This window comes from Brachyistius frenatus, unplaced genomic scaffold (assembly GCF_029030835.1).
Source record: "Brachyistius frenatus isolate BFR_SWC_R1_liver_20210118 unplaced genomic scaffold, ASM2903083v1 Contig_122, whole genome shotgun sequence".
NCBI classification, from domain to species: Eukaryota; Metazoa; Chordata; class Actinopteri; family Embiotocidae; genus Brachyistius; species Brachyistius frenatus.
This window is the reverse complement of record NW_027210721.1, coordinates 220,342-239,385: the sequence shown is the minus strand read 5'-3', so window position 1 is coordinate 239,385 and position 19,044 is coordinate 220,342. Positions and strand designations below refer to the sequence as shown.

The 19,044-nt window shown below is 41.8% G+C and overlaps 2 protein-coding genes across 12 annotated transcripts; one reads left to right on the top strand and one right to left on the bottom strand.

Annotated features, from left to right (window-relative positions):
• Positions 1–637: 637 nt before the first annotated feature.
• Positions 638–6,166, bottom strand: srsf9 (serine and arginine rich splicing factor 9). Of its 6 annotated transcripts, none has more exons than XM_069713762.1 (5): positions 6,056–6,166; positions 3,246–3,648; positions 2,868–3,070; positions 1,538–1,710; positions 638–1,451 (listed from the first exon to the last, which is right to left on the bottom strand). In XM_069713762.1, exons 2-5 carry the CDS (start codon positions 3,401–3,403, stop codon positions 1,227–1,229), a joined length of 759 nt encoding a protein of 252 aa, XP_069569863.1. In that variant the 5' UTR covers positions 3,404–3,648; positions 6,056–6,166; the 3' UTR covers positions 638–1,226. The 6 variants fall into 6 exon arrangements, with proteins under 6 accessions (XP_069569863.1, XP_069569865.1, XP_069569868.1 ...); XM_069713764.1 differs by having other exon boundaries at positions 3,246–3,446; XM_069713767.1 differs by having other exon boundaries at positions 3,246–3,439.
• A 1,739-nt stretch (positions 6,167–7,905) lies between these two features.
• On the top strand, positions 7,906–16,785 carry prodha (proline dehydrogenase (oxidase) 1a). 6 transcript variants are annotated; one of them, XM_069713817.1, is made up of 15 exons: positions 7,906–8,052; positions 8,155–8,319; positions 8,398–8,606; positions 10,383–10,417; positions 11,283–11,432; positions 11,580–11,644; positions 11,997–12,113; positions 12,236–12,315; positions 12,474–12,555; positions 13,121–13,213; positions 13,657–13,803; positions 14,118–14,293; positions 14,379–14,477; positions 14,739–14,827; positions 15,787–16,785. In XM_069713817.1, exons 1-15 carry the CDS (start codon positions 7,906–7,908, stop codon positions 15,975–15,977), a joined length of 1,845 nt encoding a protein of 614 aa, XP_069569918.1. In that variant the 3' UTR covers positions 15,978–16,785. The 6 variants fall into 6 exon arrangements, with proteins under 6 accessions (XP_069569918.1, XP_069569917.1, XP_069569915.1 ...); XM_069713816.1 differs by having other exon boundaries at positions 7,906–8,067; XM_069713814.1 differs by having other exon boundaries at positions 7,906–8,067; positions 8,134–8,319.
• Positions 16,786–19,044: the final 2,259 nt, after the last annotated feature.

The following is a 19,044-nucleotide window of genomic DNA, read 5'->3' as shown; positions in this document are numbered from 1 at the left end:
AGGGTTTAAGCACAATATAGTTTGTTCTGGTGCCCGTTTGTCCATTTTGAGTCTGAATTATTTCGGCAGGTTTTCCTAAACTAAGTGTCGCTCGTTCTACAACGACGTTGTGTTGTTCTCCCACAGCGGCATCTGAGCTCTGGAACCTTTCCATCACTCTTTTGGACATGTGAGTGTTGTTTGAAGACAAATTTGAAATAATGTGATACCATCCTTTATTTTTAACTCAGAGCTTGAACCAATCAAGTTTCAATTATCTGCTGGGCCAGTTAATAGCAAACAATGCTTCATATTCAGAGCATGAAGACACAGCGGTGACATTTCAACCACACTATACAGTATCTTAGATCAAAGTTGAATAGATTATAAGTGTGGGATATTATGAGTCAAAGTATTTTATGCCTTGATAGAAATGATGATAAACCTTTGTGATTTTAAAAATAAAATTGGACATTTGGACAAACTGTACCTGGAAGTCACTGGGGTAAATAATAAAGCTTCCCTCCTGGTTGTCTGACCTACTGGGACACCTCAACCAGAGACAAGTTAACGATAAAGTGAAGTATAACCAGTTCTGTTCCCACACGCTCAAAATGTCTGCTGTGCAAAAAAACCCACTTAAAAAGGAACAAAAATGTCACAGTAAAAGTCTGCATTTTATTGGTAAAGAAAATCATTAAAGATGCATACAAATTATATTCCACCTCCAGGCCACCTCGATCAGCGGTACACATTAAAAAAAAAAAGAGACAGGTGACACTACTCTAAAAGTCTCACTAATTTTACGATATCGATTAGCTTCACTGGTTCTTATGATTGGCAAAAAATGAATACTTAAAGCTACTGAAATGTGACCCACAAAGGAACATTTAGTCAATTTATGAATTGCGAAATTTGTTTTGGACAATCTAACATTACATGTGTCAATGGGCTCTTGTCAAAGTTTGACATCACAACCCAGGATTTCTTTATAAAAGAAATCTCCAATATGTTTACCAGCAATCAAAAAACACAACAATCCCGCTTCCTGATAACACAAGAAAAACTTCTTTAAGGCTGTTGGGAGGAGCAGGTTGTTCAGGGGTTCCTGATCATGGAATGTATGTATCAAGAAACTAAAGGTTTGTCCTATGAGGAGGCCTGGGGTTAAAAAAACAAAACAAATAAAGACAAAATGTAGAATTACAAAAACTTTCTTCCAAATCATCTACACATGACGAACCTTTCTATCGATAATGGCGTGGTGGTGGGCTGTGGTGCTGGGGGGGGTGCCTCCGGGGGGGCGGACTATGTCGTGACATAGCATGGCGTGGAGGCGACTGGTAGCGCGAGGGGGGAGATCCTCTGTTGTACGGAGGAGAATAGCGACCTCTGGATCTGGAACGGGAGCGCGACCGACCCCAGTTCGGAGTCCCTCTCTCCTCGAAGACGCGGATGTAAGCAGTCTCACCCTACAAACGAAAACACAAACACAACGGTTGCTTTTTTCACCATCTGAAGGAAAGGAATCACTCCATCTACTGACTCTGGCGCTCACTTGATGCGAGCGGAACTCGGTCCGGTCCAGTCTGCGGAGCGCGTACTCCATGTCCTCTCGGCGGAGAAACTCCACCACTCCTTCTCCATCTCGCTGCACATCTGCAAAGCAAACATCTCCTGCTTCGCGCATATGATCCTTTAGATCCTGCCAGCTCCCACTTGGTGGTAACCCTGGATGGGAAAGGACAAATGTGATGGGACAAAACATACTTCCTTGCTTAAATCTGTCTGGCAATTCAAATCCAAAATCACTGCAGGGACAAATTTTTACTGTTTCTCCAAATATTAACCGTTTTGCTTTAAGTCTCTTTGGGAGAATAATTAAACACAAAGGAAATAGTCACAAAATCCTATTTAGAATACAGACAGTCAAAGAAGTCTAATCTTTGCTGATAAAAGGTGGTGTGAATATATGACAATATAAATAACATCCATAACCCCACAGTGCTGTATGACAGGCTCAGACAAACAACTCGAAGAAGCCTTCGACTTTTAGTGTTTGCTGTTAGTTAAGCAGCCCACTCAAACATTAGAGGAATATAGCACACAACAAATAATTAAAGATACACAAAAACAAAATGACACCTACCAGTCCGTACAGCCGCTGTTTGGGGTTATTCAGCAACATGAACAATTTCAGTTTACTGTTTTGTTTTTCATGATCTGAGCAGCGGACTTGACCTCATCCATTAGTCCCTTTGACCTCCAGTCCGCCATGAGAGACAGAGACACATATCTGCCTACGACTCATGATGTCCTCTACTAGTTTCCTTGTCCTCCAGTCCGCCATGAGAAAGAGAGAGACACATATCTGCCTATGACTCATGATGTCCTCTACTAGTTTCCTTGTCCTCCAGTCCGCCATGAGAAAGAGAGAGAACCATATCTGCCTATGACTCATGATGTCCTCTACTAGTTTCCTTGTCCTCCAGTCCGCCATGAGAAAGAGAGAGACACATATCTGCCTACGACTCATGATGTCCTCTACTAGTTTCCTTGTCCTCCAGTCCGCCATGAGAAAGAGAGAGACACATATCTGCCTACGACTCATGATGTCCTCATGATGTGAGAAAGAGAGACCATATCTGCCTACTCATGATGTCCTCTACTTGTCCTCCAGTCCGCCATGAGAAAGAGAGAGACACATATCTGCCTACGACTCATGATGTCCTCTACTAGTTTCCTTGTCCTCCAGTCCGCCATGAGAAAGAGAGAGACACATATCTGCCTACGACTCCTATGTCCACCTTCCTAGTAGTCCCCTTGACTTCCAGGCCGCACCGAGAGAGATATATAATAACTGGCTACGACTCATGACGTCCACCTACCAGTCACTATGACCCGGAATTCAGATCTTCGAGTTGGGGGTCCAAATCTTCCTCTAGGTCCTCCTCCTCCTCCTCCTCCTCCCCCTCCTCCACCGCCTCCCATTGGACCAGATTTAGCACCAGTGGTACGAGGATACTCCACTCGCAGCTTGGAGTCCCCGTATCCATATCCATTCCTTCCATAGACAGCATCATCTGCATCCCTAAGAGGAGAGAGCAAAGAACTCCTTACCAAAGCACACCTAGCGCTCACAGCTCGGATATGCTGTCTCCATCCATCCCCTGCTGGCAGTTGCTGGAGATATTACACCTCACAATTTAAGGCGTCCAACAAGGGGGACGTGATTCGACTCGCCAAAGACCGTCCTGAAAACTCACCGTGGATCTTCAAATCGGACGAAGGCAAAAGGGATTGTGCCTCTATTGTTCTTCAATTCAATGTCACGGATTTTTCCATATTTGTAGAAGAGATCCTCAATGTCTCTCTCCTGGACATCCACAGGAAGATTCCCCACATAGATCCGGCCATCCGACATGGTGGTTGAGTGGCACTGCTGACACAGAATGGGCACCTGTAGACTTTAAGATCACGTCTTGCTTTCAGAAATAGCTGTGGAGGCGGTCCTGATCCTATTCCTAGTCCCAATCCAAAACTTAGTCCGTCCGCAGCCAATTCCTTAATTTAGACCAAAATAACTGTAAACCAGCGATGCAGCCATGATAGTAGTAACTGAAGAGTTCAAGAAAAAATGGCACAGGACCTCGGATCCAAGCCTGAAAGCTTGAAAACACACGTAATGAATGTCCAACAGCCTGAACACCTTCTATTGAGTATTATACTGTTAAATAATAAACAAACAGAGTAACACATCATTTTCTTCAGTGTGTGTGCAGCTCATAAATATTTACGTAAGAATATTTTGGTCAGTGATATTTTTAAATATAAACACATCGTATAACAACACACATCATTGATACGAATTCCTGAACATTTTTATTTTCTTTGGGACCAAAATATATAAGAGTATATTTGTCTCCACAACAAACCAACTAAACAACAAAAACACATTTATTGAGTTTATTGAAGAGCATCACAACTGACAGGTGTTTTAATAACATTAATCTGGACGTGTTTTAATAACATTAATCTGGACATGTTTTTATAATATTAATCTGGATGTGTTTTAATAACATTAATCTGGATGTGTTTTAATAACATTAATCTGGATGTGTTTTTATAACATTATAATCTGGACGTGTTTTATTACATTAATCTAGACGTGTTTTTATAACATTAATCTGGATGTGTTTTTATAACATTATAATCCGGACGTGTTTTATTACATTAATCTAGACGTGTTTTTATAATATTAATCTGGATGTGTTTTTATAACATTATAATCTGGATGTGTTTTATTACATTAATCTAGACGTGTTTTTATAACATTAATCTGGATGTGTTTTTATAACATTATAATCCGGACGTGTTTTAATAACATTATAATCCGGACGTGTTTTAATAACATTATAATCCGGACGTGTTTTAATAACATTATAATCCGGACGTGTTTTAACATAAATCATAATAATCCGGATGGACATTATAATCCGGACGTGTTTTAGTAACATAATAATCCGGACGTGTTTTAATAACATAATAATATGGACGTGTTTTAATAACATTATAATCCGGACGTGTTTTAATAACATAATAATATGGACGTGTTTTAATAACATAATAATCCGGACGTGTTTTAATAACATTATAATCCGGACGTGTTTTAATAACATTATAATCCGGACGTGTTTTAATAACATAATAATCCGGACGTGTTTTAATAACATTATAATCCGGACGTGTTTTAATAACATTATAATCCGGACGTGTTTTAATAACATTATAATCCGGACGTGTTTTAATAACATAATAATCCGGACGTGTTTTAATAACATTATAATCCGGACGTGTTTTAATAACATAATAATCTGGACGTGTTTTAATAACATTATAATCCGGACGTGTTTTAATAACATTATAATCCGGACGTGTTTTAATAACATTATAATCCGGACGTGTTTTAATAACATTATAATCCGGACGTGTTTTAATAACATAATAATCCGGACGTGTTTTAATAACATAATAATCCGGACGTGTTTTAATAACATTATAATCCGGACGTGTTTTAATAACATAATAATCCGGACGTGTTTTAATAACATTATAATCCGGACGTGTTTTAATAACATAATAATATGGACGTGTTTTAATAACATTATAATCCGGACGTGTTTTAATAACATAATAATCCGGACGTGTTTTAATAACATAATAATCCGGACGTGTTTTAATAACATTATAATCCGGACGTGTTTTAATAACATAATAATCCGGACGTGTTTTAATAACATTATAATCCGGACGTGTTTTAATAACATAATAATATGGACGTGTTTTAATAACATTATAATCCGGACGTGTTTTAATAACATAATAATCCGGACGTGTTTTAATAACATAATAATCCGGACGTGTTTTAATAACATAATAATCCGGACGTGTTTTAATAACATTATAATCCGGACGTGTTTTAATAACATAATAATCCGGACGTGTTTTAATAACATTATAATCTGGACCGGAAGACGTTTCTGGGCCTCCACTGTCCCTTTTAATGTGACAGTTGGTCAACCGACCAAACCTGTTTGCAGCCTTTCAGATCAACACTCACGGTTGATGTTTGACTGTAAAGATAACGTTAGATGAGATATGGAGAGCTGCCGGTCAACAAATTGTCTTTAATATTAAATTAAAAGCAAAACCCTTTTTCTGCGCTCTGAAACATGTCTGACGCTAAAGCTAGCAGCCTGGCTCCAGCAGCTAACGGCGGGCTGGGCGCCTTTCACCGGCCGCCGTGGTGGGCTCTCTTCTCGGGTAGGTGATCACAACATGGACTGTTTCACTGGAAGATTCATCTTCACGTCGGAGCAGCAGAAGTGCGTCTCATCTTAATGAGTTCAGCAGCGAGCCGCTGCGTCTCTTTGGTCGCGCAGGTCAGCTAGTCGGGCTAATTAGCTCCTGCTGCGGCTACAACGCACCAATTGTTCCGACAAAGATAACAAAATTGGGGAACTGTATTAAATTCGTGTAATAAACAACACTTGAAATATTAAAAATGTTACATTACCTTTCAAAACAAGTAAGAGAGCCTTCTTTCGTAGATTTAATGCGACCAGTTTGCACGCTGTGCTGCTTCCGTGTTAGTTAGCAACCTTAGCAAGTGAGCGGCTAGCTTCGTCTTGTACTTCCTGTTTCCGGTAGACAGCTGTGACGGTTGGTGCTCTGCTGCCTCCGCTGGTCGGACCGGGTATCAACACCAGCACTCAAATCTTCATGAAAACAAACCTTTTATTTTAGTTTTATTTCGTCTTACATTGGTTCAATGTTAAATGTTGTGCAGCTCGTTGGGGAACAGCTGTTGAATTCAAACTGCTTCACATAAATCAAATTGGCTTGCTATAAATAAAAACCCACCTGCACTCTGGTGTTATTTCCTTATTTATCTAATTCCATGATTCATACTTAACACATTGAGAGTTATTTAGATCCCCTATTGAACGGCACCAGGTGATATTTTAATAAACGCTGGTTGAGAACGAGCTCTGAACTTCTTCATTTCGGCTCTTGTATTTAAATAAATTGGTTTGACAAAATATTAAAAACCCGTTTCTGTCTAACCCAGTGCAGTTCATCAGAACCACAGATTACCTTCTCCAAAATAAAATCCATACTTCTCTCGACCAGATTCACTAACAACGAAGCATTAAGTCCCCACGATGGGAGGATTTCTGTAGGTTGGCTGTTGTATCACGGGCTACTTAAAACTTGCTTGTCAATGTTTTTAATGTGTAGGCTGATCATTGTCTGCTATATCTCAGTCTGAGTCAGAAGGTTTCCACTCTCTGTTCAATCAGTATTTTCAAAGTAAACTTGCTGATAAGAGTTCAGAAGGCTGTAATATGCCCCGACCTCCCCGGACCATCAACACCGGTATGAAGTTCACACATCCCATAATGATCCACAGTAAACAAAGACATATTCAGATCATTAGATTCAGTCTGAGATAAATTCGCCTCTTTCTCAGATGTTGTCAAAGCAGAGGATGTGAATGGAAGTTGGTTTGTAGGCCAACGGTTTCACATTTATTTCCAGAAACAGTGCTATTGTTACTCGTTACTCAACAACTGAGACCACAGAAGTCTTTTCAGTAAATAAATTGCTCCATAAAACCTCTCAGTTTAGTCTTTTCCAAACCCACCAAACCTCATTGGACTTCACTCTTATACATTTCTACTTAATCCCTTTGTACAACATGACCTAATGAGTTTACTCAGGATAAGGTAGAAGTAGGCGTATAGCCTCGTTGGGGTAATCATACCGATGTGAACTCGTTGGCACAACTTTGCTCAAACCGAGAGGACGTATAAATTCCAGGTTCGATCCCCAAGTTTCCAAACATCGCCTCAAATGTGTGCGACTGAGTTTTGAGGCGATGTCTCCTCATGAAGAATGTTTTCTTTTGATGCAACAGAGCAGCTGTTTGTGAGTCTGAAATATTTCCCTCAAGGTTGCAACATGAGAGCTGAAACAAAACTATCAATGAAAGCTGCAATACGAATAAAAATGTGACAGGCTATAAGTTTCACAGCCTCGCTTGCTTACTGTCGACCACGTGGATGGTGAGTGCAGCCTTAAAGCAATGATGTCATATTTACACCAGGAAGTTAAAGTAACAACTTCTATGGTTATTTCTTTATTGAAAAGCCATAAAGTGATCAATTAAACTGCGACATCATCTGATCATCAGGGGGATCGCCATGTGTTCGCGCGTGATGCCTTACAGCGTGACGTACCAAGGGAGGCCCCGCCCCCCGTGACGCGCAGATGACATCCTTTCCCTGGCTCTGCAGCGCGCGCAGCCCAACGTCATTTCACCGGCACAGCTTTGATCGGCGGGACGTCGGCGGGACGTCAAGCATGTCGTACACGAAGTTTGTAGCTGCCCTCTTCAGGACCAAGTCGGGCAACATGAGGAACATTTCACCCGCAAGATGTCGGTCAACTGTTGCTTCCACCAAGAGCCAAGAGGAGAAGGAGCCGCCGGTGGAGGCTGCTCCGGTGGAGGCTGCTCCGGTGGAGGCTGCTCCGGTGGAGGCTGCTCCGGTGGAGGGCTGCTCCGCTCCGGTGGAGGCTGCTCCGGTGGAGGGCTGCTCCGCTCCGGTGGAGGTCATCAGCCGGACCAGAAGCACCAACACACACCTGAGCAGGATTCACGTCGACTTCGACAACACACAGGAAGCCTACAAAAGCAAAAGTAACGTGGAGCTGCTGCGAAGCCTGGTGGTCTTCAAGCTTTGTACAGTGGACATCCTGGTTGAGAAGAACAAAGAGGTGAGTTGACATGAATTGAATGAATGATTGACAGCGAACCACTGACGGACTAACTTCCGGTACCTGTTGTGTCCTCAGTTAATGGACCTGAGTAGGAAGCTGCTCGGTCAGTGGATGTTTGAGAAGATGATGAAGATGACTTTCTATGGCCAGTTTGTGGCCGGAGAAGATCACAACTCCATCAAGCCTTTGATCCAGAAGAACCAGGCCTGCGGAGTCGGGGCGGTTCTGGACTACAGTGTGGAGGAGGACCTGACCCAAGAGGAGGCCGAGAAGAAGGAGATGGAGTGAGTGACTGTCACATCTGACTGAGCAGGAGGAGCACAGCTCACTGCAAGCTCCTTTCATGTTCAGATGTCTGGTTTACGTGGTCAGTCAGTATTCAGAATTTAATACCTGTTCTATACGAACATCTGTTTTAATACCTGTTCTATACGAACATCTGTTTTAATACCTGTTCTATACGAACATCTGTTTTAATACCTGTTCTATACGAACATCTGTTTTAATACCTGTTCTATACGAACATCTGTTTTAATACCTGTTCTATACGAACATCTGTTTTAATACCTGTTCTATACGAACATCTGTTTTAATACCTGTTCTATACGAACATCTGTTTCCCTACAAGCTCATTTAATAAATGCCATCTGTGCTATAAGAGGAGCCGTTTACCCAGAAGGTCCACAACACCCAGTTTATCAGCACCAGCTTCCTGACCCGCTTTCTTCCAACGCCAACGGAACCAAACTGGGAAATCAAAGGAATGTGGAAGGAGCCATTTAAAGAGCCCCCCTCCACCACACACACCACCACCACCACCACCACACACACCCCCACCACCACCACCACCACCACACACACACCCACACACACACACACCCCCACACCACCACCACCACCACCCCCACACCACCACCACACACACCCCCACACCACCACCCCACCACCACCACCACCACACACACCCCCACACCACCACCACCACACACACACACACCCCCCCCCCACGACCCCCCCCCCCCCACACCACCACCACCACCATGCATGGCTGTAACAGGAGCTGCACACTGGGAACAGCAGGGACAGGGATAAAGAAGTATTGGTTCTTTAATAATGAAATAGAATAAATGCCATAAGTTTACACCAAAGCCTTTAGGGTGGTGTTGTTAAAGGTGACCTCACCTGAGGTCTGCTTTGATACCTTTAGTTAAGTTATGTTTGCAAACTTTGGTCAGTATGTCCTTCTTTGTTTATTTACATTCAGAGCGTAATGTCTCAAATGTTCCTGAGGGCTGTACTTTGATGTAGTCCGATCTTATCTTATGACTTCACATATGGCTTCTGTTAAATTTCTTATCGAAGTAACCTTAGTCACATATTCCACAATATATTTCATCCACATCAACAGGCTGCCATTAAAACCCAGCATACCCTATTCATTCTCAAACAGCAAAACAGAGCTCGTCCTCTATTGGTCGGCCAGGACAAACCCCTCTCCTCTCATTGGTGGAGCAGGTTGTTCATCTTGGGGCTGGCCCTGAGGAAAGGCTCCAGCCCTGTGCAGAGTAACGTGCTGGATCCTTTCCTGAGGTGTGAGGAAGTGTTACGCAATGTTCTGTAGTGGAAATAACCACATTTGTTCCTTTTCACGAAACACAAACACACACGCTGAACTAAACAGTGTTTTGTGATTATGAGTCTGATCATGTTTATCATGAATCCGTTTGAAACCATAGAAGGAAAAGTGTGTTCCCTCCAATTAGAGGACAACATGGTGAACCTTCCCATGTGTTACCTGATACACGTCTCACCATGACTAGAAAAGGAGGTGATCAGCATTACTTTACTTCAACATGTAACCTTTTCTCCTTTCTCCTTCTGGATTTTAGATTGTAGTAGAATCGTTTTTAGACCCTCCTTTCTCTATTGTGGTCATACGGTCTGAAGAATATACTGATTTAAAACGGTTGAAGTAATATGAGAGGTTATAAAACTGTAGTCTTTCACTACAAGTGTGTTTTTCTTTCTGTTCTGACGCCAATCCCTCCTTCTTTTTTCAGCTCCTGTGTTTCTGAGGCAGAGAAAGAAAGTCACGGTATTGTACATCATTTCTAAACGACTTTAACTTACTGTATTCTGTGTTGTGCAACTTTTAAGCTTCTTCATGCGTCGGTGAGTAAAACAACTGCTGTGCAGTTAGCGGGAAGGCGGAGCAACTTGTTTGCTTTGACATTCAGTCGCCTCAGCTCGGCCTGAATGCAACACCAGTCTACTCGGTGTCAGCGTTGGTATGCACACTTTAAAGTCACAGCCATGCGGTCTGGCCTGGATAGTTCTGCTTATAACTGGTTCTCCTGGTGTCTAAAATGTCCAGTTCAACAGGTACAGGGAGATGAAGCGGGGTTGTGTAAAGGAGTCAGTGATTAAGATTTATGTATATAATTCACCCACCAATGATTCCTCTACTTGTGGGATAATTCATGAATAGCTGTTCATTTCTTAAGAAAGCAGTAGTGATAGTTTATGATGAGTTACATGCACATGATTGCTTCAAGAATGGCTGTTTATTGCCAACGAAGTAAATAATTGATGAAGTATCAAATTCCCGTGAAGCATTTTTTGAGACATTCATTGTGTCATAAGTGAGTACTGAACTGGAAATAAAGCGCCTGTAAGAAGGAAATAATTCTGATTACAGAGTGAAGTTGTAGAAGAAGGAGGATTTTCTCTTAAGATGGTCGTGCATTCTATCCTGTATTTTTTTCAGTATACAGTAAATCTGGAATATCTTGATTTATCTCTGGAATAAAACTGTAATCAAGACAATTACCTATTAGTGATGTTCGTCTCCTTATTAATTCATCATTAAGATATACAATTCTTTCAAATTATCTAAAGAAAAGCTTTAAGTTCATTTTTTATACCATTTAAAGCAGCTACAATAATCCTCTTTTTTTCAGGTGCTGATCATCGTGAGAAGAAGTACAAAGCCCATCGTCAGTTTGGGGACCGACGTGGGGGGGTCATCAGTGCTCGCACCTACTTCTACGCAGATGAGGCCAAATGTGACAACCAAATGGAGACATTCATAAACTGCATCAAAGCCTCTGGTACGTAGTGAGGTTTCTCAGTGTAGTTATTACAATGGCAATGAATATACCAAAAAAAAGTCAATTAGCAGTATAACTGACAGTTGTTATACAACTATAAATAAAGAATGATTATATATTATCAAGTCAATTTGTTATGATTATCAGGAGGAGCTTCTACCGATGGATTTTCTGCCATCAAAATGACAGCACTGGGACGCCCACAATTCCTGGTAAGATTAATTCATGTTTCAATATTAACTAAAAGTTAATGTCAGTAGATTTAGACTAAATTAATTAGGCAACAACAGTTTTGTACAATTTTTTTACTGACAAACAGTTTATCAGCACGAGGTCTTCTTTGCAGGGTGAGACAGAAAGGAAATAGATTTATGAAATAGATTTATGATTTCCTTTCTGCCTTCATGGTTTTCAGTCAGTTCCAATCTTCCAGCTAAACAATTCCAACTAAAGGAAAGTAAGAAAATTCACCACTTTTCCTGTGTGAGTTGGTGGATGAGTTTATCCTGCTTCCCAATGAATATTATAACTTGATAATTCACGTGTTGTCCTGTGTTTGAACAGCTCCAGTTTTCAGAGGTGCTGGTTAAATGGAGACGGTTCTTTAACTTCCTCGCAGCCCAGCAGGGAAAATCTGAAATGATGGTTTTGGAACAAAAGCTGGAGCTGGAACAACTGAAGGTGTGTCTCGCCTTCAGCAAAGTCTCACGCAGGTTCTTACAGAACCGATGTCTTCTGATCCTTTTAAAATGTTAATGAACTACAATATTTCTTATTTTAATCCCTGAAATATTTCCTTGTAGGAAAGTTTGACTCAGCTGGGCGTTGGAGCCAAAGATGACATTGAGAATTGGTTTACTGGAGAGAAGCTGGGTTTGTCGGGGTAGGATAGTCGCTCTTTAGTGCACAAGTATCAAATGACCTGTAGTCTGGTTTTATACTGAATTTAATCTGCATCCAAGATGTTCCAAACACACTGATTTTCAATGTTTTTATCGTAATTTGCACCTTATTTTTTAATTGATCCTATCTTTTTTCCAGAACAATTGATCTGCTGGACTGGAACAGTTTAATAAATGATACAACAAAAATCTCCAATCTGCTTATGGTGCCAAACCTTGAGGTGAGTCATAATCTTCAGTGGTACGGCCAGTCTGAAATGGACTGTGGGACAAGTTGTGATACTTCATGAGGTTAAAAGTTGTTTGGATCAAATTATTGTGGTCATTCGTTATCTTATATATTCACTGTTTTTTGTGTGCATTGCACAATATACAGAGAAAACCTAAAAATAATCTTATTTATCACCTGCTTTTAAAGTGAGAAAATACAACATGCTTCCTGAAAACATGAAAATCCTGACTCCTAAATTTATCAGGTATCTGTAAGTTGAAATAAGAGTTGTTGGGGCAAGAAATGGTTCTTTGTCCCACAAGTTCTTAACTTGCTGGTGCAAAATCACATCTTTTTACAACGAGCACATTTGGTGATTTGTAATTTAAAGCCGTGTAGAAACGTGTTTAGTTTGAAAGCGACTCGGGGACATCTCAAATGGTACAGGCATTCGTGTTGCTCCGGCCCCCACCCTCCTGACACAACCGCTCCCACATGTCGCAAGCAGATAAAGTTTGTGGTTCATTCTTATCATGAAGAAAGCAAAGTCAACAGCTTGTGTTTGGGTTGTGCAGACAGGTCAGCTGGAGCCTTTGTTGGACATGTTCACAGCTGAGGAGGAGAAGCAGATGAAGAGGATGCTGCAGAGGATGGACGTTCTGGCCAAGGTGAGCATACCAAACAAACAATGTGGATTTATGGAATAATGATCAGAGGACATACAGGAATCTAAGCCCAGTTTATTGTGATCAAAGCCCTGGTTCAATGAAATGAAACAAATCAGAACAGAACTATATTCGCTAACTGCCCTGTTTGTCTTCTGCACGTTAATGGTTTGTACCACTTACAATATAGAGGCATAAAATCTGCCATTTAAACTATAAATACTGTAGATATAAAAAAAAGTTAATGTGCTATGAATTCTTTGTGGTGATTGTGATGGTGTGTGTGTGTGTGTGTGTGTGGGGGGGGGGTGATCAGCGATTTCAGTTGTACTGTGTTTATGTTTCACTACTTATCATTTCTTTTGTTGTCTGTTTATGTAAAAGTAAAAGATGCTTTTGCAGCTGCAGAAGAAAAAAAATGGAGAAATATTGTTTGTGCGCTACAGCATGCGATGGAGAACGAGGTCCGGCTGATGGTGGACGCCGAACAGACGTACTTCCAACCAGCTATCAGCCGACTGGCGCTGGAAATGCAGAGGAAATTCAACAGAGAAAAGCCGGTGATCTTCAACACGTACCAGTGTTACCTCAAGGTGAGACGACAGTTTTCTAATCGTGGATTATTTCACCTGCTCAATTAAAGAAAAAAAGAGACCAAAATCTGTCAATACTGGTGCAGATTCCTGCCTGAAAAGTTGATCGTGTGGTGTTTTATCTCGAAGCAAGAGTTAGTCAAGCTATAATAAGATATAATGAGATAGTGAAGTTTTCTGTAGTGAATGAAATGACCTCCATACAAACTTCATGGATAGAAAAGCTTAGCATTCAAACTTTTGGATGTTATGTGGAGACATGACAGACGGTTGACGTGACTCTTTGTGTTTTTTTCTCGGTTCATTCTTGTCAGGAAGCTTATGACAATGTGACCGTGGATGTCGAGCTGTCTCGACGGGAGGGCTGGTACTTTGGGGCCAAACTCGTGCGTGGAGCCTACATGTACCAGGAGAGAGCCAGAGCCCGGGAGATTGGCTACGAAGACCCAATAAACCCAGACTACGAGGCCACGAACAGGATGTATCACAAGTAAGTCTTGAATTCTGATCAAGGCCCTTTGTGATTCTGATAGAAAAAGTATAAATGCCAAGCGTCTGCCGTGTTGTTTGTCCAGGTGCTTGGAGTTTGTGCTGGAGGAGATTGAACACAGCAGGAACGCAAATATCATGGTGGCAACTCACAACGAGGAAACAGTGAAGTTCACTCTTGACATGTAGGTTGTGCTTCAGTCTCGCATGAAACATTCAAAGCCAGTTAAACATTTGTCGTGTAGTGAGTGCAGATTTGATCTGAATATACAAACCTGTCATTCAGGATTAACCCCGATAGTTTAAACTAATGCCAGCGATATCAAGTAAAACTTATTCCTTGTCGACTTTCCAAAGTAATTATCGGGTTTACAGAACGGGAGCATCAAGGCTGGAATACTACACTGCAGGTCTGACTATGTAACACGTGTTTCTCTGTTTTTCAGGATGAATGAGATGGGCCTCTTACCCACTGAGAATAAAGTTTACTTTGGACAGCTGCTGGGCATGTGTGACCAGATCAGCTTCCCGCTCGGTACGTTGCACTCAGCTCGGATACGAAAAGTAAACGCTGAAGTCACGGACTCACGGACTGTTGCATCACACGGTCACGTGGCCACGGAGGTTAGGGTTAGGGTTAGGGTGAACGAGGCGGGTGTGAACGAGGCGGGCGTCCGGCGTGAACGAGGCGGACGTGAACGAGGCGGGTGTGAACGAGGCGGGCGTGAACGAGGCGGACGTCCGGCGTGAACGAGGCGGGCGTGAACGAGGCGGGTGTGAACGAGGCGGGCGTGAACGAGGCGGACGTCCGGCGTGAACGAGGCGGACGTGAACGAGGCGGGCGTGAACGAGGCGGACGTCCGGCGTGAACGAGGCGGACGTGAACGAGGCGGGCGTCCGGCGTGAACGAGGCGGGCGTGAACGAGGCGGGTGTGAACGAGGCGGGCGTGAATGAGGCGGGCGTCCGGCGTGAACGAGGCGGGCGTGAACGAGGCGGACGTGAACGAGGCGGGTGTGAACGAGGCGGGCGTGAATGAGGCGGGCGTCCGGCGTGAACGAGGCGGGCGTGAACGAGGCGGGCGTCCGGCGTGAACGCGTGACGGACATCGGACGGTAGTTAAATCACAACGTGCTCTGATGTGAAACCTGAAGGCACCATTTATGTGGACATGATGAAGCAGCCCAGAAGGAGCTCTGGGAACTGAGCCACTACTTCAACATCATGCCAGTGAAGCTCCCCGAGCTTCGACTGTTCAGACTTTGTGTCTGCTTGTACTGATGAAATGATTCGTTTTATGCAGATGAATATTGACAGTTGATGCTCCGGTGAACCTAAACTTTTTTCTGCTCTTATTTTACACATCATTGTTATCTTAATATAGTGTTTATTTACAATAAATGAAGTCATATTTCAGTCTACTGCACCATTATTTCACTTCTATATCGATATATTTCAGGAAGTTTTCTCTCGTCTCTTTGCTCTGCTGAAAACAGGTCAAGCGGGTTTTCCTGTCTACAAGTACGTCCCGTACGGCCCCGTCAACGAGGTGATCCCCTACCTGTCCCGCCGCGCCCAGGAGAACCGCGGCTTCATGAAGGGATCGCAGCGGGAGCGCAGCCTGCTGTGGAAGGAGCTGAAGCGCAGACTGCTGGGTGGGCAGCTTTTCTACAAGCCTGTGTACTAAGTCTCAGGACCACAACGTTTACCTGCGATGTGTCTGTAAGCATTCCACCGGCTTCAGCGTAGCACAGGCTGCTAGCTGCCTTTGCAGTAGATTAGTGTCTGTCATTGGGTTGCTGCACAGCACAGAAGAATTGATTGACAGGTGACTTTAGTTTAGTATGGGCTGCAATAGATGGCTTTTAGAAGTTGATGCAATAAAGAGGTGTTTAAAGCTCTGCGATCATCATACATCTGCTTCTCCATTAAGAAGTGAAGATTGATATTGTTCTCTAAATCACATCAGTTTATTTAACTTTAAAACAGGCCATAGTCCAACACAACACTGAAAAACATGCTGCTCTTTTCGTGTTTGTGTCTCTAAAGGTGATATTTTATTGATGCTCAGAATGGAGTTATTCAGTGGAGGCTAAGAAAAGTATAATGTATATGTTTGAATACCAAAGCTGGCCTATTTGTACATACTGTAAAACCTGTCATGTGCTTTTTAAAATGTTTTGTTGGATGTCTGTCTTATGTAACTTTCACTTAAAAGTGCCTCATGATTGGTTTAACAAGATTAACTGGAATCAATCATCTACTGTAAAACGCTGTAGTGTTCCTCCCTCTGAGGGGAGTGTAAATGGTTTTGATTAGCATGTTTATTGCTGGTATTGTGTATCACTGTATGAACAAATAGATGTCTACTTATTGTGGAAGGTAGTAACTTTGAGAACATAAAAAATGACTGAGATTTGTAAAGATCTATATTTGTACTGTATATTTAGGTCCTGATGTGTTTCATTAAAGTAAAAACAGTAAATGCTGCAACAGATGAGCCTCCTTTTAATCTGTCATGATGTCTCACATTGATGTCCTCAAGACAAAGAGCCGGTCACATCTAAGAGGTCCTGTGGATGTATGCAAACACGACAACTAGCTGTGTTTTGGAAGTAATTGTTTTTAGTTCCCAGCTTTCATTTATTCTCTGACTCCAAACAAAGGATGGTCCAGTCATCCAGTCTTCAGCTGCTGTTATTGTTGACGTGCCAGATGGTCCTCGCTTTCATTTTCTGAGGTCGAGAACGTCTTCTGGCTGTCAAACTTGTTTAAAGCAGAAAAACAGAAACTATTACAACTTGTGTTCCAAAATGTTCTGATAACTAATAACGGATCACTGCTGTAACTCTAAGGTGACTTCACCCAGGAACTGTAAGAGCACTGTTGCATAAACTGCATGGGAGGAGCAGCTGTCTGCAGCACGTTATTATAGAGACCGGTTGCGTCAGATTATTTATTCTCTGCACTCTCCAACATCTTTGAATCATTTCAGTTCTGTGAGACTGAAAATAAATCCACTCCTGAAAATGTGAAATCTCCTTAAACCTTTTTCATAGATAATTCATTTAGAAACTGTCTGTCACAGCTTCTCTAATGCTTGTATTTTGCACTACAATAGTTCAGACACAGCCCTAACATTTTAATATAGCAGCAGTAGAAAGTCTCATTTATTTTTTGGTCATTTTTTGACATAATTCTAATACAATACCAACAATAATGATTATTATTAATTTAATGGCAATAGTCCATAACCATCAGATCCATTAATCTGGAGGTCTGTTCTAACACTGCGGTTGATTGTCTGACCTGGTATGAATTTCTCATTTTTTTATTTGTTGCATTTGCTTTGATTGTTTTCATTTTTGTTTTATTTTTGGTTTGTTTCCACTTCACTGCTGTACACAATTTTTTTACACTTGTAAAAATATGTAAAATTGGTGATTCACACAATAAACTACAGTCAACAGGAAAGGAGAACAGATTTGGAATATTAGAAGTGGCCCAAAATATTACTGTGCAGGAAAGATGTGAAGTTTCTTTGTTGTTGGGGGAGAATCTGTAGAGTTTAAAATTCAGAGATGACTGACAATAATTTAAAATGATCTTCTGTAATCTTAAAGTTGTGCAAACTCTAGCTTCAGTCACTGCAGGCAGCCTTTCGTCTAGCAACCCCAGATTCAACCCTGCTCTTATCTTGCAGTGAACCAGGTGATGTGATTGTCCTCTGACGTTCTCTGATGTCAGCAAAGTAAACTGGAGCTCCGTCAGTCAGATCGATGTGACCTACTGAAATCAATGATTCAGCCGAAGGCGGCAGCAGCACCTGCGCCAGATAGACCAGCCGGTCCGCCCCACAACACCCCGCTGGGTCGGCTTTGCACACACTGCTCTATGTACAACAGGTGCGTTGCTGTCACGCTCATTGTACATTATACATTAGATACATGAGCAGTTCAGTCTCTAGTCTCAGACTACGTTTAATCCCTGTATATTTTACAGGCATGTTTTGGTCAGACATATGAACACATTAGTGGTCCATCGTATAGGGTTGCTGACAGCTTCCTCAGCAGCCTATCTTACAAACTGTTCCAGCCCCTGTGGGAGGAGAGTTTACATTTGACCTTTTTCAATCCTCCCAGCAACAAATCAGAAACCTGTTCAGGGAGTCTGAACAGAACGCTGAACAAAAGGTTTTCTTTCAACTTGTAGACCGTCATCAGCGTGACACTGATGCTGTCGTCTCCAGGTAGGGAATGCTCTCTACTGCTTTTTCTTCTACAAATATTTCCATAAATTGTGTTCTTCTTTGATTTATTATTTGATTTACCATTTTATTTATAGTCTGACAGTTTTGATTTTCAAAAGAAGTCTTGAACCCAACTTCCAAATGTGTGGGCCTCAATCAAATTGATTTTCTTTGTTTCATTTCTTTCTTCTTAATGGTGAGATATTCACATAAGAGGTGTTCTCATGACATGTAACAAACTGACTACATGAATCAGACGACAAGGTTTTTTCTTTTCAATCAGCAGTAAACATCAGTCCAGAAAACGTATTTAGATATTTTCTCAATTTCTTCTTCCACTGCATTTTTCCTAAAGTGAGCACCAAATTGTTGTAAGATCCTTTATACATTAAAAGCTATGTTCTTTTTTCCTTTTGGATGTTTTTTTAAAAGGAAATTGAGGAACAGTCAACATGTTTAAAGTGTCAACATGGGGGCTTTGTGTTTTATTTAACAGAAAGGATGA

Bases quoted from the DNA above. Each gene is read 5' to 3' on its own strand.
- srsf9 (XM_069713762.1), bottom strand. From the start codon at position 3,403: ATGTCGGATGGCCGGATCTATGTGGGGAATCTTCCTGTGGATGTCCAG. The intron at 3,071-3,245 runs GTGAGTTTTCAG...CTCTCCTCTTAG, and splicing joins GTCCGATTTGAAGATCCACG to GGATGCAGATGATGCTGTCT. The intron at 1,452-1,537 runs GTGAGCGCCAGA...TTTCGTTTGTAG, and splicing joins CCGAGTTCCGCTCGCATCAA to GGTGAGACTGCTTACATCCG.
- prodha (XM_069713812.1), top strand. From the start codon at position 7,906: ATGTCGTACACGAAGTTTGTAGCTGCCCTCTTCAGGACCAAGTCGGGC. The intron at 8,607-10,382 runs GTGAGTGACTGT...TTCTTTTTTCAG, and splicing joins GCCGAGAAGAAGGAGATGGA to CTCCTGTGTTTCTGAGGCAG. The intron at 11,645-11,996 runs GTAAGATTAATT...GTGTTTGAACAG, and splicing joins TGGGACGCCCACAATTCCTG to CTCCAGTTTTCAGAGGTGCT.